At 48.3% G+C, this 25655-nt stretch overlaps 1 protein-coding gene across 7 annotated transcripts in view; it reads left to right on the forward strand.

The window, feature by feature from the left end:
* The first annotated feature begins 339 nt into the window (after window positions 1-339).
* Window positions 340-25655, forward strand: part of SLC7A7 (solute carrier family 7 member 7) — a 34935-nt gene continuing 9619 nt past the window's right edge. Inside the window, exons 1-3 of one of the 7 annotated variants that reach the window (XM_055435736.2) lie at window positions 340-536; window positions 2606-2717; window positions 7284-7826. In XM_055435736.2, the coding sequence (XP_055291711.1) occupies window positions 7328-7826 (499 nt within the window). In that variant the 5' untranslated portion in view covers window positions 340-536; window positions 2606-2717; window positions 7284-7327. Of the gene's footprint in view, window positions 537-2528; window positions 2718-5236; window positions 5387-5652; window positions 5795-5853; window positions 5998-6074; window positions 6232-7283; window positions 7827-25655 lie in introns of those variants that run through there. The other 6 variants (XM_055435737.2, XM_088840015.1, XM_088840013.1 and 3 more) reach the window with 6 other exon arrangements.

The raw sequence follows: 25655 nt of genomic DNA on the forward strand, positions 1-25655 counted from the left end.
GAGGGAACTAAGGGGTCCAGGAGAGGTGAGGTCCCGGTGTCCCAGCGCAGAGCCCGCCTCGGCCTCTGCAGCCAGATCTGGACATCGGGTGCTAATCGAGCTCTCCAGAACGCTTTGGGGACGGGCGGTGGCTGGGCCGGGGTGGGGAAGGCGAGACCTTGGGGCCGCAGACATGGAACCGTGGGCCGAAAGGGGGAAGTAACGGGGAACGACGGGGACGACGTCAGGGGCGGGGCCGGCGAGCGAGGCTGGGGGCAGAGGGAGACCCGGGCAAAGGTGAGCGCGGCGCGCCGGCCCGGCGCCGCGGGGGGCGCTGCGGGGGCGGGCCTGGGGAGAGCTCCCGCCGCGGGCTTTGCGGTTCCACTTTGCTGGAACCCACCTGAGCGCTCGCCTCACTCCGCCGTCGTCCCCTCTGCCCTTTCACCGCTTCGCGGACGTCGCGCCTTGTTGTCGCCGCGCCCAGACCGGCCACCTGAGCCTGGGTGTGGGACGGCAGCACAGAGCTTCCGATCGTTCGGGGGAGGCGCGTTAACGAGGTGCTTTTTGATTTTGTTTTCCCATTGATGAAACAGAAAGTTCCTTTCAAACCATTCTAGGCTTCCCAGTAAAACTGAGAAAACTATACTTTTCCCTTCCCTTCAACCCATTACTATCAAAAAGAGCAGATACCTTTAAAAGTTGCTTGGGAGCCAGGCCAGCAGCAGCAGAGGAGGGCCTGAAGAGCAAGTGCAAGACATTCCCGGAGCTCAACTTGGAAACCAGTCTAGGAGGAAAGGCATTATTCATCCAGTTAGTCTTCCAGCAAACCTTTTTTTGACTGTCTACACGGACCCTGTGCTGGGGATACCTGTGAATGAAGAAGCTCTGGTGGGGCTGCGTTCTAGTGGGGGAAGTGACAACCAACAAACTCCAGGTGGTAGCCAGTGCCTTTGAAGAAAAGTCAGGCATGGTGAAGGGGATGGACATTGGCTGAAGGAAGAAGTTACTCCTTCAGAGACTCCTCAGGGAAGGTCTCTTGAGAGTGGTGTTTAAGCACAGACCTGAATGGAGTGAGTGAGAGAAGGAGCAATATCATGGGGAAGAATATGCCAGGCCAAGGGAATAGCAAATGCAGACGCCTTGAGATTTCAGGGCTTGTGTGGCAACAGCAAGAGGGCCAGCGTGGCTGGAGTGAGGGGAGGGGGGTAGGGGCCAGTGCCAACAGGGACAGCCTTAGGACTGTCTTCCCAGGATTTCCCTCATTTACAACTTGGACCTGAGTCCAGGGTGGGATTAAGGGGCAGGCCAGCTGGGCAAGCAGCCTGGGTCTAAAAGGGCACTGAATTATCCTGGAGTAATTCAGACTTTTGGAGCCAATGAGCTCTGATTTCTGTCTCTTGGTGAACTGTAAGTTGGCTCCCTTCCACTGACAGAATCCTTGATGACTGCTTACCTAGACCACCTGTCTCTAGAATAATTGTGCAACATGCAGGTACAGGTATTAATACAAGTTGCCTAAAGGCAGTGGTCACAGCTGGAATTCGGAAAATCCTGCACCTCTCTGTGAAGTGCCACTCCCTGAGACTTGTGCTATTGTCTACATTCAAAATCATTTGATATGCCTACCAAGAAACTGTCTGCTTCGGAAAACTGCATGTAATGAATTCATGCCTTGAACTCTACTCTTGAATAGAAAGACTGGGGCTTCCAATTTTTATTCCGCAGAAAATCGGTATTACCCCACTCTGCTAAGTAAACATTCAACAGATATTTAAATAATCTTGGTTTGAGGGGGTGCCAACTCATTAAATTGCCCAGGGTGCCAGGGCTTGCTCTGGTCCACTTGCCTGGCTCTTACCTGGGTTGCCACACATCACCTGAACCAGTTGGGGACCTGAGGTGTGAGTAGGTTTGCTTAGTGTTTGGGTGTGTGCGTGGCTGTACCCCCCACAACTGGCCTTCCTTGACATGTGTTGCCTTACATAGGGATTGAAGTGGCTGAGGCTTTTGAGATGGGAGCACAGAGTTCTAATGCCCTAACCATGGATCTTGTGCCCTCCACAGGACCAAGGACAGTATGTGAATGGGAGTTGAGCAGGGAATGGAATGAGGGGCTAGGGGAGTTGTAAAGGGCATCAAGGGGCTTCCCTGGTTGCTCAGTGGTAAAGAATCCACCTGCAATGCAGGAGACATAGGAGACATGGGTTTGATTCCTGGGTTGGGAAAATGCCCTGGAGGAGGGCATGGCAACCCTTTCCAGTATTCTTGCGTGGAGAATCCAATAGAGGAGCCTGGTGGGGTCACAAAGAATCTGAAGCCACTGAGCATGCACACACGCAAAGGGCATCAAGAGAGTACCCTCGGTCACTGGGAGAATTTAAGAACTGAGTAAATGTAGGACAACCAGGTAGTTCAGGGACTGAGGCAGGTGGGGGGAGGAACTGAGGCTCTGAGCAGAGAAGGTGCCTGGAGGCAGGCAGCCGTTAAGGTCCTCAGGCTCTGAACAGGCAGTCCCAGCTCCAACTCGTTCCCTGGCCCCTCCCCACTGCCGGCCAGAGTCACACATGTGTTTTCCTGTTTTCCGTTTCGGTCCCCGGAGTCACCCTCTGCCTTTTCTGCTCCTCAGAGTCAACAGTTACTGGAGTTTGAGCCTTACCCCTTGTTCCCTTTCCCAGCACCGGCCCCTCTTCCAGGGTGCTGGTAGCTCCTCCTTGCACCTGCCCAAAGGTCTCAGACAGGTAAGTGATGGGATGGGAGGGGCAGTGGGCAAGAGGGAAAGTGCTGGCCAGAGGAGAATGGAGTGAGTCCTGAAAATTGCTTGTTTCCTAGCCTCAGCCCTCCCTAGTCTCAGCCCTCTGCCCTGAGACTTCAGCCTTATGTTAGTGGAAGCCATGGTCATTGAAGTAAATCCTTTTGTGCTTGTTGCACTTTTTTTTTTTTTTAAAGAAACTGTTGTAGTGGAATACAGAAAAACAAATGGAGAACTGGGGAGGGAGGAGCTGAGCTTCCAGCTTGGGGAGATGGGGGGAATTCAGCTGTAGCAGAGTGTGTCTGTTTTTTGTTTCTATTGTTTGGGGAGCCAGCACAGTCCAGTTGGAGCTAGGATGGCAGGACATGGTATCTGGGGGAGAAAGTACCTTCTCACCTTAGCAACCTGAGCTTGACTGAGGAACTGTATGCTGGTTCCTGGAGGAAGTGTGTTTGGATTTTGCCATTCACGGGAGGAGTCAGGACAAGGGGTTTCACTGGCTGCTGTGCCTGGCACTGCCTGCTTTGAGCCCTGCTTCTTGTGTTCTCTGAACCCCTGAATCTGCAACTTCTTCTGTTGGATGAGTATGTTGTCCTGTAATCTTCTCTAGGTCCTCAGAGATGTATGCACCTCAGGAACGCTGATTATCTCCTGAGGTTCTAGACTCTGCAAGATTCTCTTGTAAAGCCTGGGTAAGAGAACAGTTCAGGGCAGGTCATGCTGGTCCCAGGCTGCCTGAATGGTTGGAGGCATTACCTTGAGAGCTGGGGTCTTAGGAAGGAATGTGAACCACCAAGGATGGTGCTTTCCTGCCCACAGAGCTGGTGCTGGGGAGTAGTTGAGAAAAGATGGGGCATCTTTTCTCTCAAGTCAGCCTCCTCCGTGGAGTTTGAGCAGGTTTATTGAAGAATAGGCTAGGAAGAGGATTCTACTCTTATAGCATTTCCTGGTAAGACCACTAGGGTGTGCTGTTTGCTGGAGTGTGAGTTTCACACCGCCCCCCCCCCCCAGCCCCCTGTGGGTGATGATTTCACGTTTCAGATACCACCAACCAGGAGCTAAACCCTGCATGCGTCTCTCCCCACTTACTGTCACGGTTTCCCCTTCCCTCGTCCCCTTTATCCCTTTCCACCATGTCCCATTAGGACACATGCCCATCCTTGGTGCCAGGGAATCTGATCTTAAAAAGCCTGGCATGATGATGTGTTTCTGTGTGTTTTGTTTGCTTTAGAAGTGGGCACCCTAGCAATAGCACTGCCAGGAGGACTTGTAATCACTTCTCATCCCTGCAAAGGGATGAGAAAGGGAAGAAGCAATCAGGAAGGAGATGGACAGACTTTGTTGGAGTCTTCAGGCTGAAGGATGGCGGAGACTTTCTTTTAATCTAATCACATCCTCCTCTAGATAATTCATTAGGGAGCCATCTAAAGTGCTTTCTTGCCTAAGAGGAGGGCTAGAGACTGGGCAGGTCAGAGTGGGTGGGGAGGCTGAATAGACAGAGTTTGGGCTGTGTTGGCCAGCCTGCCCGCCTACCTTGCTACTTTGGCATCCTGGGAGGTGACTTAGTGTCTGCCTTATGGAGCTGCTGGAGGAATTAAATGAGATACGGCATGTAGATGTTTAGCAGTGTGTCTGGCTTAGGTAAGTGCTCAATAAATGACAGTTACTGATACAGAAGAATTTAGCGGGGAGCTGGGAGAAAATGACAGTCTTCTGGATGGATTTCAAGATGTTTTTGTGAGGGTGGCTTGGGAGACATGTGATCTCTGGGGAGGCTAACAGCAGAATCAGCTTCCTGGGGCGGGGGGAGTTTAAGGGACTAGATTGGGAGGTTGTAGGGTAGAGATAAGGTCCCCTAGGGCTTTTTAGATCTTAGTTCTCTGATAATTGAATAAGGAAAGAGGGTGTGAAAGGGCATGAGAAAGGATAGAAAGTTGCATTTCAAAATGAACACATTTCTGTTGGTTAAGAAACCAGGAATACCAAATTGAAGTAGCCTCTAAAAACAATTTTTGCTTTCCCCAAAATGCTCAACTTCCTCTGTTTTGGACATCTCCAGTAGAGCTCTGGAGAGGTTCTTTCCAGAATAAAATTCTGGAAATAAAAACTCTTTCCCCATATTTTTAGGAAATTGGAGTAAACTTGTATTTGGGGAAGGTGTTTGTAGGAATTTATGCAGAGATCCTGCTATGTTTTCTCAAAGATGAAAGAACATGTGAGTGGGCCACAGATGCAGCCAGAGGTTGCAGCTGAACGGGTAGCAAATGCCGGGCATCTCAGAGCAGGAAAAGCTAGGAGAAAGACAGGCCAGGCTGGCCAAGCAAGTGGACAGATCCGAGGGCTAGAGGCACTCAGGAAAGGAAGCGATTGGACACTGCAGAGCAGTAAAGGGAGACTGGGCAAGATAAGCAGGGCTGAGGGGAAGCGGGGAAGCACACTCACTCCCCAGCCCTGAAGGAAGCAGGGCCCCAGCAGCAGCCAGCCACACAGAGACCAGTCTCTGGGAGCTGTGGTCTGATCCCTCCTGCGTTTCAGTAAAAGGAAAGGCTAGGCAAATGCTTGTGGATTTAAGTCAAATCAAGAAGTGGAGGAGGGAGGAAGAGCAGCCTGGGCTCAGCCCTCCGGTCATGGCACAGATTTCGGGCAGCCACCGTCACTGTATGTGGGGAAGTATGCAGAGTTCTCTTAGGACACTTGATCACGAGTCGGACTGTACTTACACTTCCTCTAATCTGCGTATGAACAAACCTCTGTTCACAATGTGCCGCCTTCCTGCCTTTCTTGTTGGGGGTGAGAGAAGTGGGGCTAAGGTGGGGCCTGGAGGACAGGGAGAGAGGGCTGTGCCTTCCTTCTCGGCCGCAGCCCTGTCCTCAGCTTGTTTGCTCGGGGTTGGAGCGGGGAACTTCCCTGGGGTTACAGAAACTGCACTCAGCTGACCATCGGTCCTTTCTTCTGGGCCCCCAGTCCTGGAGCAGAGCTGACAAAGGAGATTCCTGAGAGAGCGCCTTCTTATCTCAGAAACTGCTGAGCCAAGAGCTCCTAGCCTTCCTCCTGTAGATGTGAAAGGCCAGTGAACCTTGGACCGAGACAGTTGCTTAACACCCCTCTCTCTTCCTCCCTCCTCCACTTCTTGATTTGACTTAAATCCACAAGCATTTGCCTAGCCTTTCCTTTTACTGAAACGCAGGAGGGATCAGACCACAGCTCCCAGAGACTGGTCTCTGTGTGGCTGGCTGCTGCTGGGGCCCTGCTTCCTTCAGGGCTGGGGAGTGAGTGTGCTTCCCCGCTTCCCCTCAGCCCTGCTTATCTTGCCCAGTCTCCCTTTACTGCTCTGCAGTGTCCAATCGCTTCCTTTCCTGAGTGCCTCTAGCCCTCGGATCTGTCCACTTGCTTGGCCAGCCTGGCCTGTCTTTCTCCTAGCTTTTCCTGCTCTGAGATGCCCGGCATTTGCTACCCGTTCAGCTGTTTCCTTGCCTAGAAAATCCCATGGATGGAGGAGTCTGGTAGGCTGCAGTCCATGGGGTCCCTAAGGGTCGGACACGACTGAGCGACTTCACTTTCACTTTTCACTTTCACGCATTGGAGAAGGAAATGGCAACCCATTCCAGTGTTCTTGCCTGGAGAATCCCAGGGAAGGGGGAGCCTGGTGGGCTTCCGTCTATGGGGTCACACAGAGTCGGACACGACTGAAGTGACTTAGCAGCAGCAGCAGCAGCAGCTGTTTCCTTGCCTCGGCTTTGGTGTTGTCTCTGTAGCAACACCTGGGTGAGGAGTGGTCATCAGCAGCCTCCAGTCATCTCTGATTGGGCTGTACATTTGGAGCACCTATCTCTCATCCGTACTTTTTTTTGGGTGATTCAACTATGCAGGGATTTGATGGCTAGAGGCCTGCAGTACTAGGGGTTGTGGTATCTGGGAAAGGAAAAACATGGAAAAGAGAAAGGCCTGTCTTCTTTCTGAATGGGGCTGGGCTGCTTGGGCTTTGGTAGGACTGAAGAGTTCAGCTGACGGTTGTTAAGGGATGCTCCCTGGCTGTGAGTTTACAGAGAAAGAGATCTCTGAAGCCTTTAGGTTTGCCAGAGCCAGGGTCCTTGGGTGAAAAGGGCAGTGTTATGTTGAGAACCCACAGGTTAGCTGCTTGCAAGTTTGGTTTCCAAGGTTGCATCTCATCACGTGACAGATGAGGCTGAAATTGGAGGGAAGACAGACTTTTAGGGGGTAAGGCTGAAATGCAGGCTGACGTCATGATAGTGACCCCTGGGAACTGCCAAATTGCTCGTCTTCCTGTCTCCAGTGAGCTCAGATAGAACCAGAATTTAGTTTTCTGTTTTGTAAGTCAGGCGGGAAGCGTCGGCCTAATGATGAGAAATGTATTTCCTCTCTGGGGAATGAGTGCTTTTCTTTCAAGATTCAAGTTGGGGTCATTTTGATGAGCCATTCAGAGGCAAAAGGTCCCCAAAATGGTGGGCGTGGGTGGATCGCCTATGCTGGCTTCTGGGGCACAGGGTTCTCTGTAATTGCCAGCCTGATATATATCTTCATCTTTCTTCCTTAGAGGGCAATGCCAGGAAGCTGGTGAAGCCTTTCTTCTCCTCCACCATGGTTGACGGCGTTAAATATGAAGCGGCCTCCCAGCATGAGAGGGACGCCACCCCCTTGGCCAGTGAGGCCAGCCCCAAGCCGGAGCAGGTGCAGCTGAAGAAGGAGATCTCGCTGCTGAATGGCGTGTGCCTGATTGTGGGGAACATGATTGGCTCGGGCATCTTTGTCTCCCCCAAAGGCGTGCTCATCTACAGCGCCTCCTTCGGCCTCTCCCTGGTCGTCTGGGCCATCGGGGGCCTCTTCTCTGTCTTCGGGGCACTTTGTTATGCAGAACTGGGTACCACCATTAAGAAATCGGGGGCCAGCTACGCCTACATCCTCGAAGCCTTCGGGGGGCTCCTCGCCTTCGTCCGCCTCTGGACCTCTCTCCTCATCATCGAGCCTACCAGCCAGGCCGTCATCGCCATCACCTTCGCCAACTACCTGGTGCAGCCCATCTTCCCAAACTGCCTAGCCCCCTATGCTGCTGTCCGCCTGCTGGCTGCTGCCTGCATCTGTGAGTGGGGCTGGGGCGGGAGGTAGGGGGTGGAGCCAGGGCAGAGGCTGTGGTGTGAGTCAGCTTAGCTGATAAGGAACTAGAGAGGAATGCCTCGGGCAAACACTTTTGTTGTTGTTAATGTGTGTGCTAAGTGTGAAAATTCCAAGGGCTTCAGTGTCCAAAAAAAAAGAATCCTTTCTTCCAGCTTCTCACTGTAAACATCATTATCAGTCTCTGCCCTTGCAGACCTTTACCTTCAAGAGATGAAGTTTTGTTCTGTTTTACAAAAATGGGGTCATAGTACACATATATTTCGACAGTTATTTTTTTCCCAGAATTTATCAGTAGTGTTCTTTTCAACATACAGATTTACTTAAAAAAAAAAGCTTCAAGTTATTCCATGTTAATTTTAAGGATATATTGTTTATTTAACTAATCAGGCCTCTGTTAATGGCCATTTTAGTTGGTTCCAGTTTTTCAGTATTACCGATAACACTCCTATGAATATCCTATTGTGTTTGCGTGAGTTTTTTGTGGGCTAGATTCTTTTCTTTTTTTAAACTTATTTTGTTGATTTACAGGGTTGTGTTAATTTCTGCTGTACAGCAAAGTGATTCAGTTACACATACATATACATTCTTTTTTATATTAATTTCCATTATGGAATATCATGGGATATTGAATATAGTTCCCTGTACTATACAGCAGGACCTTGTTGTTTATCCAGTCTATATATAATAGTTGTGTGGGTGCTAAATTGCTTCAGTCATGTCCAACTCTTTGCAACTCTATGGACTGTAGCCCACTAGGCTTCTCTGTCCATGGGGTTCTCCAAGCAAGCATACTGGAGTGGGTTGCCGTGCCCTCCTCCACAGGTTCTTCCCAACCCAGGGGATTGAACCCCCATGTCTTACATCTCCTGCGTTGGCAGGTGGGTTCTAATGCCACCTGGGAGCCCATGTATAATTGATGTCTGCTAATCCCAAACTCCCAATCCTTCCCTCCTCTCCCCCCTCCCTCTTGGTCTTCTCTTTGAGTCTGTTCATTTGTGTCATGTTTTGGGTTTCAAGTATTAGTGATTCATATGTTATTTGTCTTTGTTTGACTTCACTTAGTATGACAATCTCTAGGTCCATCCATGTTGCTGCAAATGGCATTCTTTCATTCTTTTTTATGCTGACTGATATTCCATCATGTATACATACCACATCCATTCGTCAGTCAATGGACATTTAGGTTGTTTTCATGTCTTGGCGATTGTGAATAGTGCTGCTGTGAACATAGGGCTTTGCGTATCATTTTGAGTTACAGTTTTGTCCAGGTATCTGCCAGGAGTGGGATTGCTGGATCATAAGGCAACTCTGTTTTTAGTTTTTTTTTGAAGAACTGCCCTGTACTGTTCTCCATAGTGGCTGTACCAGTTTACATTCTTTGTGGGCTAGAGTCTTTTTTAAATATTTATTTATTTGGCTGAGCCAGGTCTTATTGCAGCATGTGGGATCTAGTTCCCTGACCAGGAATTGAACCCTGGCCCCCGGCATTAGAAGCACAGAGTCTTAGCCACTGGACCACCAGGGAAGTCCTTAGATTCTTAAAACTATCATTTCAACCTACCCTGGCCTTTTCTCTGTCTCATAAATATTATTTAAATTTGTACATTTAGCAAAACCACGTGGAGGTGCCCAGGGGCTGATCCTCTGCAGCCCCATCCCTCAGCTACCTCTGCTCTGGAAAAGCGCCCTCCCAGTGTGGGAGGCCCTAGGACCTTGGCGATTCCTCCCTGCCGCTGCTGTGGGGAAGCTGCTTTGAGGCAGCCTGGGGCACAGGCATTCGAGTCAGGTCCAGCTGAGTGTGTGCCTGGTGGGCAGCGGGTTGCTGGGTCAAGCCTCTCAGGCACCCTCGTGCGCTTCCCTTTCAGTGTTTGCACCGCCCCATTTTACTCTTAGCTTCCTCTCCAGCCTCACTCCTTTGATGGCTGTGCAGAGAGCCGCTGTGCTCTGTGGGTGCCTCCCGTGCCGTGTGTGCCCATGCGTGGGCTTGGGCTGTGTGCCGGGCTGTGTGTCACGCTGGCAGTGTTCAGGGAGGGGCAAAGCCACTGCCCTGTGTTGTAGGAAGGGAGTTTTCCCTTGAGGTCTTAAATGCGATCTGTAGTTTTCTCTGGCATCATTTACAGATGATTTGGTAGGATGACTTACTAATGAAACTAATTTTAGGATCTGTTGGTCTTCAAGTCCCCTCAGACGTGGGCATATAGTTACATATGTTGTGTAGAGTAGGATTATTCCACCTAAGTAACATTTCCAAGACGGCTGCATTCCTTTAAGCACTGGAATCCTACTTTAGCCGTCTTGACTGTAATCTCTTTCAAACCAGCGCTATGTGTTCTTGCCTTCATAACGTGACTTTTTGTGTGTGTGACTCAAGGTACATGTCAAAGCTTATATGACTGAGGCCTTTCCAGGCCCCTGGGGTGGGGTGGAATATTTGCTTCTTCAGTGGCCTCAGAGGACTGGTTTGACTTCAGGGCCTCAGGTTTTCTCCTTTCATGATTTTGGTCTGTGTCTTCTCTGACAGCTGTTTCTCCTGGATTCTGATGCTGGGCCTGCCTTCAGTAGTCTTTTTCACTTGCTGCTTCTAATCTGGGAGTAGGGAGGCGCTCAAACTCTTGCGCACTAAGCACATACACGCACACATGTGCGTCCTCCTCAGAATACATGTTAAGTAGCCACAGTTATGATTAGTCTGGACAGCTCCCTGGTTAATAAAAGACAGAGTTTTGTGCCTGGATTTATGGCATATGTTTGAGATAAGCCTGATAGAGTGAAAAGCATACCAGACCTGTGTTTGAGGCTGGCTCAATAACTGTGTGTAGGGACTTGTTACTTCCAGGGTTCTAGGAGCATGACATGAGATTCAGTGAAAATCATAAATCATGACTTAAGTGTACCGTTTTAATGATTGTGATGTTTAAAACTGCCCTCTCCCAGTTGCTGTAGGACTTTGTTCTATCTCTGTGTTCTATCTCTAATAATCTTCAGAGGCACATGGAGATCTGGAAGAAGGTTCAGAAGGGCAACTGAGATTGTAAGTAAGAATTTAGGGGCATATGATTCATGAGTTTCTTCCTTCAGCTCTTGTTTAATGAGCACCCAGTACAAGTCAGTGGAGTAGGAAATGGCAACCCACTCCAGTATTATTGCCTGGAGAATCCCATGGACGGAGGACCCTGTCAGGCTACAGTCTATGGGGCCACAAAGAGTTGGACATGACTGAGCAACTGAACACACACAGTACGAGTCAGATGCTAAGACATTCTGTCCAGATAACGTCCAGACAGTAATATCTCATTTATCTAACCATAACCCTCCAGGAGGGCTTCCCTGGTGGCTCCATAGGTAAAGAATCTGCCTGAAGTGCAGGAGGCCTGAGTTCAGTCCTTGGATTAGGACGATTCCCTGGAGAAGGAAAAGGCAACCCACTCCAGTATTCTTGCCTGGGAAACTCCATGGACAGAGAAGCCTGCTGGGCTACAGTCCATGGGGTCACAAAAGAGTCAGATATGACTTAGTGACTAAACAACAACAATCCTTCAAGAGAAAACCAAGAAGTAAGGAGAGGAAAAGGTTTACAAGCAGCCAGGAAAGAGACACCCTAGGAGCAGACAAGATGGCTTTCTTCTTGTGGGGAGGAGCGCTTAGGAAGATAGCATGGGGACTGTGATGTCTGCACTGAATCTTGAATATATACATAGCTGTCTCCTCAGACACTTCTCACAGAGGGAACTGCGTGTGAAGGTACTGGGTGCAGAAAGGCACAGAACCAGTCCAGGTTCAAGAATTCCAGGTGGTTGATGTGGCTGGGATGTGGGTAGGAGAAGGCTGAGAAGGGAGAGACTGGGAATGCAGCCTCAGGGCAGCTCGGCGGGGCTGGTTTGTGTTGCCTAAACAGGTTAGACTTTATCTTGAGAGCAGGCAGAAACTTTTGACTCTAAGTGGAGACATGAAATCAGATTTGCTTTGAAGAAGAACTCTGACTTTGTGGAGAATGTTTTTGAAAAAAGTGAGATAGAAGATAGGGAGACCAGGTTAGGGAGCTGAAACCTGAAGAGTGGTGATGGCCTACACTGTAAGGGAGATGAAGGAACAGATAAAGAAATAGTCGGAAGGTGGGATTTCGGATTCTGGTTGTGGAGGACGTAGGAGCTCTCGGAGATGATGCTAAAGATTCAGGCTTGGACAGATGGAAGATTGATGGGGTTACCTTCTGAAATAGGGAGGTGGGCAGTCAGTCGTGACTGATGAGGTTGAGGGGGGGCATCTGGGGCTTCTGCTGGGCTGTTCATATGCCCTTCCAGGAGCCATGCCTTTGTTGTGATGCAGAGTTGTCATTTTCCCATCAAGTCACACTTACCTGGGCTTCCCTGGTGACTCAGTGGTAACGAATCCACCAGCCAATGCAGGAGATGCGGGTTTGATCTCCGGGTTGGGAAGATCCCCTGGAAAAGGAAATGTCAATCTGCTCTTGTATTCTTTCCTGGAAAATCCCATAGACAGAGGAGCCCGTTGGGCTACAGTCTGTGGGGTCGCAAAGAGTCAGACATGACTTAGCGACTACACCGCCATCACCACCACACTTATCTAAAAAGAGGCTGATGTGTCCATGATGATGTCAGCCTATTAATGTGTGTGGTGAACATACCTGTATGGTTTCTAATGACCAGAAGTCATATGTTCATGATCAAGACACCCCTTTCCTAATACTGTAGTCACTGGGGAACCCATCTATTAGTAGTAATCTGGGAATTGTTTGCAGGGCATGTAACCAGAACAAAGAAAGTTTTGACTATTTGAGGAAAATTTACTGAATGTGGTAGGTTCTATAAAATATGGAGCTGAAAGGTAAGAGCCCTTCCTGCAGGGAGCTCACAGTCAGTGGACTGGAAGAGCAGAAGTAGTCAGTTGTATGTGATGAGTGCTGGGAGTGGGTGGAGTGGGCTAATAAGTGCTGGGAGTGGGAGATGAGATCCACTCTCAACACTGAGGATGGAAAGAAGTCAAGGGGCCCATGAAACGCCCACTCACTGCAGCCTACAGGGCCAATGCTGTCTGACGGTAACTTGCCTCGGACCTCTTGCCCCCACTCTCTGCTCTAGCTTCTGACCTTCTTGCTTTTCTTCCAGTCTGCCTGGAACGTTCCTGCTTCAGGGACTTTGTACTTATTTTTCCTTTTTCCTGGAAGACTCTTCCCCCAGATACCCTTAGAATTTATTCCCTCACTCCATTCATGTTTTTGCACAAATATTACCTTGCTGAAGGCTTGCCTTGTCTAAAATGGTTACTCTGTCTTCTAGCTGGTTTATTTTTCTCTGTAGAGGTTTTTTTTTAGTTGTGTAGTGAGGCATGCAAGATCTTAGTTCCTTCAAACAAGGATGGAACCCGTGCCCCCTGCAGTGGAAGTGCAGAGTCTTAACCACTGGACCGCCAGGGAAGTCTCTTGTCTATAGGCTCCTTACCACCTGATATTGATTATGTGCTTGCTTATTGTCTCTCTCCCTCTAGAGTATAAACGTCATGAGAGTAAGGACTTGGTTTTGCTCACTACTGAGTCTCCGGCACCTTGATCAGTGCCTGGTATCTGCTAGGTACTTAGTAAATATCTGTTAAGTGGAGAAGGGGCAAGGAATTCTAGGCACAGGGAAAGGCAATGTAAAGGGACAAAATGAGAAAAAGTGTGGGTGTGTGGGGTGTGTGTGGGGGACTGTGGGATGTGAGGGCACAAGGGGTGTAAGGGGTTAGTGCCAGGGCCAAACCTTCCTAGTAGGTTTAGATTTTCTTCCGAAGCATGCAAAGAGCTGTTACAGGATTTGAAGGAGGAAGGGATGCAGTTGGGGTGGGACATAAGAGCAAGGCTGGAGGCAGAGACTTGGGTTAGGAATCTCTCTTAGTGATCTAGGCAAAGCTAGAAAAAGCCTGAAGGTTAAAGCGTCTGCCTCCAATGCGGGAGACCCGGGTTCAATCCCTGGGTCGGGAAGATCCCGTGGAGAAGGAAACAATAACCCACTCCAGTATTCTTGCCTGGAGAATCCCATGGACGGAGAAGCCTGGTAGGCTACAGTCCACGGGATGGCATAGAGTCGGACACGACTGAGCGACGGAACGGAACGGAGGGCAGTGGTAGGTGAGGTGGACAGGATAGATAGGATAGTATTAAGAAGTTATAACTTCAGAGAAGGCAATGGCAAGCCACTCCAGTGCTTTTGCCTAGAAAATCCCATGGATGGAGGAGCCTGGTAGGCTGCAGTCCGTGGGGTCGCTAAGGGTCAGACACGACTGAGTGACTTCACTTTCACTTTTCACTTTCACACATTGGAGAAGGAAATGGCAACCCACTCCAGTGTTCTTGCCTGAAGAATCCCAGGGATGGGGGAGCCTGGTGGGCTTCCGTCTATGGGGTCACACAGAGTCGGACACGACTGAAGTGACTTAGCAGCAGCAGCAGCAGTGACTATATAACATCCAGCTGAAGACTAGCAGGGGTACTCTTTCTGCCCCCTTCTGATGCTTATGTCAGAAGCTTTCTCTGTCTCCTTTATGCTTTAATAAAACTTTATTACACACACACACACACACACACAAAGAAGTTATGACTGGTGCAACCAATAACTCTTACTGGAATGTCTGGCGTAAGAGAGGTGGGTGATAAGGAAAACATCCACAAGCTTGTGAGTCTGTGCCACAGGGGCTGAGCCTGTCTTATGATCCACTGTACACCCAACAGGGAAACAGAGAGGAGCTTGATACATAACTTCTTTCGATGACGAGATCAGGTTTCTGGTTTGGGCAGCTGGTAGGTAGTGGTATCACTTACGGGGAAGGGGAGGAGAGAATCATGTTGAAGTTGAAATTTACTTGTAGGATGGTAGGTGGATGTTTTGGGAGCTCAGGGAAGAGATGGGGCCAACGCTGAACATTCAGCAAATATTCACGGAGCACTTGCCGTTTTCCCAGCGCTGATCATTGTCTGTATGAAGGTCTCGGTGTGTGTTCTGCTTGTGTGTATACAGGATGGTAACTCAAGATTACAATAGATCGTGATAAGCATTGGGATTTTCAAGGCACAGGGAGCTACAGGAGGAAAACTGAACTAGCCTGGGGGTTTGAAAACTCTCTGAAAGGAAGTTTAAACTGGCACCTAGATGAAGAAGAGTTAACTGAGAGTAGAAAGGGAAGAGGAGCATCTCAAGCAGCAAGAACGGATGTATGAAAACCTGAAGACAAGAAAAGACATCTCTGAGACACTGAAAGGAGTTCAGGTTCAAGTTTTTTTGTTTTTGTTTTGGCTGCTTGGCATTTGGGACCTTAGTTCCCTGACCAGGGCTCAAACCTGGTCACCCCCTGCAGTAGAAGCTTGGAGTCTTTTTTTTTTTTTTAATAAACTTTATTTGTTTACTTTGAAAAGATTTTTGTTTATTTATCTGTTTTTGGCTGCACTGGGTCTTCGTCGCTGCGTCCGGGCTTTCTCTAGTTTCTGTAAGCGGGACTGTTCTTCGTTGCGGTGTGCAGGCTTCTCATTGCGGCCGTTTCTCTGCTTGTGGAGCACAGCCTCTCGGTGTGAGGGCTTCAGTTGCCGTGGTGCATGGGCTTAGTTGCCCCGAGGCATGTGGGACCTTCCCAGACCAGGGACTGAACCCATGTCTCCTGCGTTAGCAGGCAGATTCTTAACCCCTGCACCACCAGGGGAGTCTCAAGGGTTCAGATATTGAGTTTAAGGTAGGAAATGTTGAGAGTTGGCTTGTAGAGGTAGATGAAGGTCTTCCGGATAAGTTGTTCAGGTCTTTATAAACTGTTCCTGTTTTTATCACGGTGTAACAAATCACACACGGAGAAGGCAATGGCAAGCCACTCCGGTACTCTTGCCTGGAAAATCCCATGGATGGAGGAGCCTGGTAGGCTGCAGTCCATGGGGTCGCTACGAGTCGGACACGACTGAGCGACTTCACTTTCACACATTGGAGAAGGAAATGGCAACCCACTCCAGTGTTCTTGCCTGGAGAATCCCAGGGACGGGGGAGCCTGGTGGGCTGCCGTCTATGGGGTCGCACAGAGTCGGACACGACTGAAGTGACTTAGCAGCAGCAACAAATCACACAAAACTGAGTGACTTCAAACAGTCATTTTATTCTTCCATGGTTCTTCTCAGAAATCTGGAAAGAGCTAAGTGGGGGCAGTGCTCAGGCTCTTCTGTGATTGTAGTTGGATGGTGGCAGGAGCAGTAAAACAGAGGAGTGCTGAAGCAGATGGGAGCTAGATGAGCATCTTTTTCTCAAGGTGGGTGGGGCTCTTACCTGTGGTCTCTCCCTATGGACAATGGTGAGCTTCCTCCCATAATGACAGCCTCAGCGCAATCAGACTGTTCTACTTGTGACCGAAGGCTTTAAGAATGAGTATCCCAGCAAGCAAGGTGGAAGTTGCCTTGCCTTTTATGACCTAGCCTCTGGAGTTGCATGGTATCCCTCCTGCAGTACCGTATGGGTAGAAACATTCACAGAATACCATCCAGTTTCCAGAGAAGAGGCACAGACCCTGTCTCTTGATGGGCAGAGTGTTAAAATCACAGTGTATGAAAAGCACACATGGGATGGGAGATATTGCCTAGATATCTCTGGAAAACACAATTTATAGCACATGCTATATTAAGGAGTTTGGTGAGTTGCCTCTTTTTTTTTTTGATGTGGTCATTTTTTAAAGTCTTTATTGAATTTATTACAATGTTGCTTCTATGTTTTGGTTTTTTGGCCATGAGGCTGTGAGGGATCTTAGCTCCCCAACCAGAGACTGAACCCACACCGCCTGCATTAGAAAGTGAAGTCTTCACCACTGTATCACCAGAGAAGTCCTAAAAGTTAGGGAGAAATTACATTTTTTTCCTGGACCTTAGTTCCCCACCCAGGGATTGAACCCATGCCCCTTGCATCGGAAGGCAGAGTCTTAACCACTGGACCACTGGCAAAGTCCCTTGGTGGGCTTCTTCTAAGGCAATGAAAAACCTCTTTGGGCTTTCAGAGCAGGGGAATGATATTTGTGATTTAGATTTTAGAACTTGTGATTTTTAGAAAGATTATTCTGACTTTGCAGGATGGAAAGCAGGGAGACCAGTTAGGAAGCTATTGCCATGATCTTGAGAGACATGAGAGATGATGAGATGGGGTGAGAAATGATGGTGGCTTGGACTGGAGTCATGTTTTAGGGATAAAAAGACTGGTTAAGACCTGGATACTGATTAGATACAGGTAGAGGTTGTCAATGATGATAAGATACTTAGATTTGGCATCTGGCTTGGGCAACTGGGTGAATGGTGTTGCCATTTACTTATGGGGGAGCACTGGAGGAGCAGTAGGTTTGCTGGAAATTGTTGGGATCAATTTGTGCCATGGGAGAGGTGATGCTGAGTAGGTGGTTGGATATTCATATGTATCTGGAATCATGACAGTTGGGCTGGTGATATATTTTTGGGAATCATCAGTGTATGTTTGAAATCACAGTAGGAGATGAGATCACCCTAGGAGAGGATAAGAAAGGGAAGAGAAAAGGGCTTAGGATATACTCTTAGAATTCTTAGAAGAGGAGAGCAATTTGAGGAGTCAGTGGCCGACAGTGTCCAATCTGCTAAGAGGTCAAGCTAGATAGGACCAAGTGGAGTTGAATTTATCAACATGAAGATCACTGGTGACTTTGGAGAGGGAACTTTCAGGGCAATGAGGGTAGAGTTAGATTTCAGAGAGGTGGTTCATTCATCCTGCAAGATTTACTGAGTATCTACTCTATGCTTAATTCTGGGTTGGGGCCTGGGGATTCAAGGATAAGTGTGACCCAGTGTCTGCCCACACAGAGCTCACAGTTGATGGGAGAGACAGATATGTAAAGTGTTCAGAGGAAAGGCAGCGCTCCCAAGAGAGATTAATTTTGAGTTAATTAATCTTTTTTGGAGGAACTGTTAAGTAAGATAAGGAACAGAACAACAGACTTGAGAAGAAGGAAGTCAGGGAGCACTTTGGCAGTTTTTTCACTGGAGTCATGGAGCTGCATTGTGGAGACAAGGGCAGGTGAGGGAATGCAGGTGTGCTTTCTGAAAGATGGACTGCAGGCACGAAGGGCAGTTGTTAGAGGAAGGGACTCAGGCTGAGGGAGGAGTTTACGGGAGAGACAAGCCTGCCTTATGTTGGTTTGGGGATATATTTCTCAACTTGGATGAAGTACTCTTAGCCTACAGTGAGGTCTTCTTCATTGGAATGCTTGGCTGCCCAGAGTCAGCATCTCTCTCCCTTGAATGGTGCAGAGCATACCCTCACCCCTTTAAGAGGCAGTGGTGCATGGTGGTTAAGAGCATGGAATCAGGCAGGTTGAATTGATTAGCCTTGGTTTCCTCATCTGTAGAATGGGACTCTACCTCTAGAAGCATGATCTATATTTCTACCATACTTTCATCCTTTTCATCAGTGACAATTTCCAGAGAGCAGATAAAGATTCTACTTCTTTCGGGGTGGCATGTATTTCCTTTACAGGCATAATCTTCCTTTAAAGCTGCTGATGAACTAACTACAGCCCTAGATAAGCTAGTATGGCTAATAGATTTTGAAATCATTGACCGATTATTGCATCAATAAGTTGTTTGTATGCATGGGTGACTCCACTCATTGCTGATTTCATTTTTAGGGTAATTCCACAGTGCTCCCTCTGCCAGGAATTCCACCTCCCTCCCCCAACCCCAGCATGCACCTCTGCATTCAGTTCAGGTAGCAATGGTCCTGGTGTCTACCTGAACCCACTTTGCTGCCCCAGAATGGATGGGTTGCCTCTCAGTGACTTTCCCAGCACCTGATTCTTGTAATTGTCCATGTTCACTTTTCTGGGAAGGCTGGAGACGGTTTTTATTTTTTAATATTTTAAAAACTTATTTACTTGGCTGCGCCAGGTCTTGGTTGCACCACGTGAAATCTTCAGTCTTCGCCGTGGCATGTGGGATCTTTAGTTGAGCCATGCACACTCTTAGTTATGGCATGTGGGATCTAGTTCCCCAACCAGGGATCGAACCCAGGCCCCCTGCATTGGGAGCGTGGAGTCCTAGCTGCTGGACCATCAGGGAAGTCCCAGGGCACTGGGTCTTAAACACAGAGTCTGCACAGCATCTGGAATATAGTGAGTTCAGGGTCAACACTTGCTTGCTGGATGGCTGGATCCGTGGGGGATTGAATGGATGAGTGGACGAATTCTGAGTTCTGAAGGAAGCTTGCTGTGCTGTGCTGTCCAGGCTGCTAAAAATGGTTACTTTTCCCAACCAGGGGAGTGTGCATTCGACTCCTCCTGAAACTAATTACTCTGACTTCTAGGAGCTCTTTGAGGATGGCTCCAGTTCTTTGCAGCCAGAAGCCCTGAAACCCCAGAGGGCAGTAGTCCCACTCCTGGGCCCACATCCTTGCATGCATAGAGCATATGGTATAGTGTACAAGCCTTGGAGCTGGCCAGTGAGTAGCCTCAGTTCCCTCAATTGTAAGATGAAGATGGTAAACCTACTCTGTTTGATTAAATTAGATAATGTATGTAACAATGTTGGGATTCCTTGGTGGCTCAGACAGTAAAGAATCTGCCCACAATACAGGAGAGCTGGGTTTGATCCTTGGGTCAGGAAGATCCCCTGGAGAAGCGAATGGCAGCCCATGCCAGTATTCTTGCTTGGGAAATCCCATAGACAGGGGAGCCTGGTGAGCTCCAGTCCATGGGGTTGCAAAGAGTTGGACACGACTGATCAACTCACATACATGCACACGTAAGAATGTGAGTGACCCAACACACAATTGTCAGTCAAAAATGGAATCTATTGCTGCAAGCTTACTCAGTCATATACATCTTATTAATTTCTAAAACCGTGACTTTCTGTATTCTGTCTTTAGATGATTAAAAGCAGTTTTAATTTTAAGTGGCTTAGAGGTCAGCAGGGATGGCTGAGACTCCTCTTCCTCTTTGCGGGGGAGGAGGTGGTGTCATTAGGAGTAGTCTGTCCAGAAACCCAGCTCCACACGATTGACTGCCTGCCCTTTCTTTGGAGCCAATGTGCTTTGGTCCATTGTTTATTTATTTATTTGTTTTGACTTCTGGCTTTTGGGAGTCCCCAGCCAGGGATTGAACCCGGGTCAGGGCAGTGAAAGCGCTGAGTCCTAACCACTAGACCCCCAGGGAACTCCCTGCTTTGGCCCATTGTTCGCAGCCCTGGATGCTTCTGCTCCCGTCTTGCCTATGACCTAGCTTTTTTGGTCGAGATCTTTGCCTTTGGTTAATGGGATGGTTTATCTCCTGTGTGTTCCGTACCAGTCGGCTAGCAGCACACGTGTGGGTGGAGGGGGAGCTGTGAACAGACTGCTCTTTAGTATCAGATAGTATTGGTGTCCCTGATGCTTGACCTTTGTGATTTGTGTGCAGTAAGTACTTTTCTCAAGAGGAAAGTGTTATATGTATGCATATAGCTGATTCCCAGGTGGTGCTAGTGGTAAATGCAGGAGACGTAAGAGATGTGGGTTCGATCCCTGGGTCAGGAAGATCCCCTGGAGGAGGGCATGGCAACCCACTCGCGTATTCTTGCCTGGAGAATCACATGGACAGATGAGCCTGGTGGACTACAGTCCGTGGAGTCCCAAAGAGTTGGACGCGACTGAAGCGACTTAGCAGCAGCAGGTGCTTTTCAGTGAATGTCGGCTGGAGGAATGAACAGAAGGTCCGGCTCCGTGTTCATCTTGGCAGAGAAGGGTGTTGCCTGCTCTTGGCTTTCAGGGTGCTGATGGGGCAGATGGCTGCTGAGGGCTGAGGGGAGGGCGATGCTCGAGCTGCTCGTGGACTCCCGAGGACCTCAGATCTCTGAGAGCTTTGGCCCCTGCCCTTGGGCAGCTTCTCCTGGTACCAGAACCACTGACTTCATGTCCTTGCGGCTAATGAGGTGGAACAGCCAGACGCTGGGCCCCCAACTGCCTATTGCCCTTTGAACTTTCTACTTGGAAGCTGGTTGCCTCTCCCAGAGGGGTTTTCCATTGTACATTAGGGGTGAGGAAGCTTCCATTTCATCTTCCACATTGACAGCAACTCAGGAACTAGAGTTGTTCTGGGAGGGGGTCTCCAAGGACCTTGGAACAGACCCGTCACCAGCAGGCAGGGCGGTGGGGCTCTGTGCTGGCCTGATCCCCAAGGCTTTTCAGGGGTTCACCTTAATGTCTTTTCCTGTTCTCTTTCTGTCTCAGAAGAGGTTAAGGGAATGGCCTAGAGGAGACTGGTAAAGGATCTTGGGCCCTGATCTCAGCTGGACGTTGGAGTCACCAAGGGGGTTTAAAAAACATTCATGGCCCCTTCCTCTCCCTCTCTTCTTAATCAGTCAAACAGCTCTGAACCACTGGGTAGAAGAATGGGAATAGACGTGGAGGAGAAGGCTTGAGGAAGCAGAAAGTTGCTGCTGAGGACTAACTGGGGCCTCGGGAAGAGAGGTTATCAATTGGCAGCTTTAGAATCACCTGGGGAGCTTTAAAAACATGCCAATGCCTGGGCTCCACCCCAGAGCCTGGCTTCTTTGGCCTGGGTGGGGCCCGAGCACTGGACTTTGTTAAACTTGTCAAGTGATGCCTGTGTGGAGCCAGGAGAGCTGAGCTAAGTGACGGTTTGGGTTTGCCTTTATCTGGGTGGTTCTGTATGTGATGATTTTGTTTCCTGATGAACTAAGGTAGCCTGAAGCAAGCAGATAACCAGACTCCCCCAGGGGAACCCCATCTCACCTCTTCTGAATCAGAATTTCAGAGGTGGAGACCCAGAGCTGTAGGTTCACATTCCTTGGGGCCATTCTGATGCTCACTCAGGCTTGGTGTCCCGTTTCTTGGAACCTGTACTGGATCTTGCTGAGCAAACCAGTAAGAATCCAGTTAACCAGGACTCGCTAGCTTCAAGATGGGAGCTGATGAAGTGGTTTAATAGACGAGCCTGCCAGTTTGCTTGCTCCATCTGGGCGGTGTGGCGCCACCGCGACTGAAGTGCTGAGTCCAGTAGGCAGAGTGGGAGGGATCTGATCCAGTGACCCCCAGGGTTTATGCTCTGTGTGTCTTCCTGCCAGATGCTGTCACACATGATGCTGCAGTAAGCAAAATTTCTGTAGCCTGTAAAGGTAAAAGAGTCTGAGGGTCATCTGTTATCTGGGAAATACAGCGGCTCCTTGGAAGGAAGAAATAACCCATCAAGGAAGCTAAGAAGAAAAAGGGACTTTTGAGATGCAGAGAAAGTCCTAAATCACCATCAGACAACAAAAACCAAAACAAGCAGTGGTGGGACTTCCCTGGTGGCCCGGGGGTTAGGACTTGTTCCTTCCACTGCCATGGCCCTGGGTTTAATCCCTGGTCGGGAAACTAAGAATCCCGCAAGCCATGTGGAACAACCAGAAAACAAAACAAAAAACAAGCAGTAGTAGAGAAAAGAGGGAAAAACTTGAAATGCCTGGCTTAAGGTAGCAGATCTGAGGCTTTTTGGAGCGCTTCCATCTGGTCCTTCTGAGGAAACACTGTGGTAGAATACCCTGGAGACGTCTGGTGTTGGCAGGTCTGACTGTTCCATCTGAGGGGCTAGGCTGCTCCGTAGCAGTTGACTGACTACACACAGCCTGGCCTAATGCAGAGATGGGTGGTTTTTCTTGAGTACCATGTGACAAAGAACTTGCTCACCCCAGTTAAGCCCAGGGGCTGCTATCCTGCTGTTGACTGCTGAGGAATGAATAATGTCACCAGTCAGAGGACGTGATATATGTCACCACTGACTCTGAAGTTTGAGATAACAAACTGAGTGGCAGGTGGAATCTTCATCTCTGTCGTTTGAAGGCTGTGAATGTGGAAGAAAAAGAACACAGAACTGAGCGCTGGAATGTAAATGCTAAGCCACCCAGAAAGATACACTCTGGTGAGGAGCAGATTTCATAGAGATTGGGAGAGGTGCATTTAATAAAACTTTAAACTGAAATTTTAGAGGAGAGGAGAAAAATACACAGATGAAAGTATTCATCTGAGGATTTTGGAGGCTATGAGATATTATAGGGAAAGAAGAATAAAGGTGAAAAGTTGCTCGGTAATGCATTTGTAGAAGCTAGAAGACTGGGAGTGATGCTTTTGGACTCATCAGCATTCAGTGAGGCTAATAAATACATTTGCTTTTTATTTTTACTGCGGGAAGAAGCAATTTCATATTTTGTTAGAATGTGACAGTGAAAGAGCACGCGTGTATGCTCAGTTGTATCCGACTCTTTGAGACTCAATGGACTGTAGCCCACCGGACTCCTCTGTCCATAGGATTTTTCAGGCAAGAATACTTGGGTTGCCATTTCCTCCTCCAGGGGATCTTCCCGACCCAGGGATCAAGCCCACCTCTCCTGCATTGGCAGGAGGTTCTTTACCGCTGAGCCACCGGGATGCATACCTTGTTCAAAAGTGATGGACCGGTAGAAGAGCTGAGATTGCTGAGGTGTATCAAAGAGAGGTACTTGTATGAGGATCTGCTGTAATAAGGGATGCCTGCTCCCTCTGGGATTGATTGCGGTGAGAGGGAAATTTCAGGACCAAGACTCAGAAACCTGTGGAGAGGATTGTACCTCTCCTTTTACCCTTTCCCCACAAATGTAATGGACAACACTGTCTGCTACTGCTTCCAGTTCTCTCCCTACAGGAGAATTGCTTCTCACAAGTAAGCAGGAGAAGTCTCTTCCTTCCTCATTACAGATATGTGGCCCATCTCTTAGAAAGGGTGCCAAGACCCTGGCCTGTGTTAATCCCATCTGCTTACCATAGGAGGGCTCTTGGGTTTTACCTAGGGATTTCTGCTGAAGGTTTCCCTTAGTAAAGAGCATGGAAATAAACCCCTCACCCTAAAGGAAGAAGTGTGGTAAAGAGAACAAGAGGACAAAAGCAAAAAGAAGCGGGAATGATGTAATTGTGGGCTAAGGGGACGACAGAGAATGAGATGGCTGGATGGCATCACCGACTCTGTGGACATGAGTTTGAGTGTACTCCGGGAGTTGGTGATGGACAGGGAGGCCTGGCGTGCTGTGATTCATGGGGTCGTGGAGAGTCAGACACGACTGAGCGACTGAACTGAACTGAACTGCACAGCATCAGATGAGAAGAATCTTTTGCATTCCCCTTAAGTACAAATCATAAAATTTGTGCAAAAGAGAAATATGGTAGCAATGGAAACTTCAATTCCCTGAGCTGCTTTGGCTAAAATCAGTTGCTTTCTATCAGAAGCAGTACTTCCCTACATTAAAAAAATGATTGATTGTGGAAATTTTCACATATACAAAAGTAGAGCAAATTACACAATGAACTCTCAGGGTTCAAGCACCGGATCAATGACTGTCACCACTGTTTTATCAATGTCTATGCTCCACCCAGTCTTTCATCGCTCACACTAGATTATTTAAATCAAATCCAAGACAGCAAGGTATGTAATCCATAAAGACCTCAATGTGAATATATAAAGGATAAAGATCATTATTATTTTATATAACCAGGGGAAATGTGAAATCCTTGTGAGGAAGTGACTATGCCTTCTCAGAGTTGGTACTTCCCAGGAGAAAAAAAATGCTAAATTTCCTCCAAAATGTACTTTAAATTTTAGGCAAAGAGAGTGCAGGAAAATTCAGGGCAAGGAATTATAATTTCATAGCCAGGGATTTAAAAGCAACAAAGACCAGGAGTGTCTTCAAAATGAAATTCTGATAAAATAGTGACATTATCTTTTTTTAGGAAGAACAGGAGAATCATCCGAAGAAGATGATGTGGTTGAACTCACTGAGTTTTGATGACCTTAGATTTTTAGAAACAAGATATACAAGAGATAAAGAGAGATGACCTAACAAGATTAAATAAATATAGGAGTGGCGCAGACCTGTGAGGAGAGTGTCCTGGTTAATAAACTAAGACCTGAAGACGTGACTAAGGTCAACAGGAGGTTCTGAGAGCAATGTTCAGAGTCAGAAGAGCAGGAGAAAGCCTGGATGCCCCAGGGTCACTTAGATCTGTGATAGTAGATGGTAGCGAGAAAGGAGACACCACAGCCCCACTTTTTCTCTAACTTTACCTGCAGAAGAATTGCTCACCTAGGAAAGGGTTCAGTAAAAACCCAACAAGCCAGTAGATCTAGGCCAACAAAGAAACGAGACCAAGAGAGTTGAGGAGATAGTAATAAAGCATGTCGTTGCTTTCAATGTTTTGAACTACCCACTTACAGTGGACATGAACTTGGGCAAACTCTGGGAGATGGTGAGGGACAGGGAAGCCTGACGTGCTTCTGTCCATGGGGTCCTGAAGAGTCGGACACGACTTGGTGACTAAACAACAACTACCCACTTCAAGCAAATGGAAAGGATTTATAATTAGTTGTGATGACAGTGACCACTAGGCATCTCCAGGATCTTGGAGAATAGGAAGGGCGTAAAAAGGAAGCCATTGAGTGATGTATTAGTTTCCTATTGCTGTTGTAGCAAATTGCCACCGATGTAGTGGTTTAAAGCAACCCAAATTTATTATTTCACAGTTCAGAAGGTTAGAAGTCTGAAATGGGTCCCACTGGGCTAATGTCAAGGTGTCAGTGTTGCCGTGTTCCTTTCTAGAGGCTCTAGGGGAGATTCTATTTTCTCACCTTTTCTAGCTTCTCGGGTCCGCCCAGATTCCTGGGCTTATGACGCCCTTCCATCCTCAAAGCCAGCAGTACCTAGCCAAATCTTTCTCACATCAGAAGTCTTTTGCTGACTCTTCTGCTTCTCAGGGTCACTGCTATGCCC

The sequence above is a fragment of the Moschus berezovskii genome, chromosome 9 (genome assembly GCF_049115385.1).
Source record: "Moschus berezovskii isolate FMDL1 chromosome 9, NW_MosBer_1.0, whole genome shotgun sequence".
Classification (NCBI taxonomy): Eukaryota; Metazoa; Chordata; class Mammalia; order Artiodactyla; family Moschidae; genus Moschus; species Moschus berezovskii.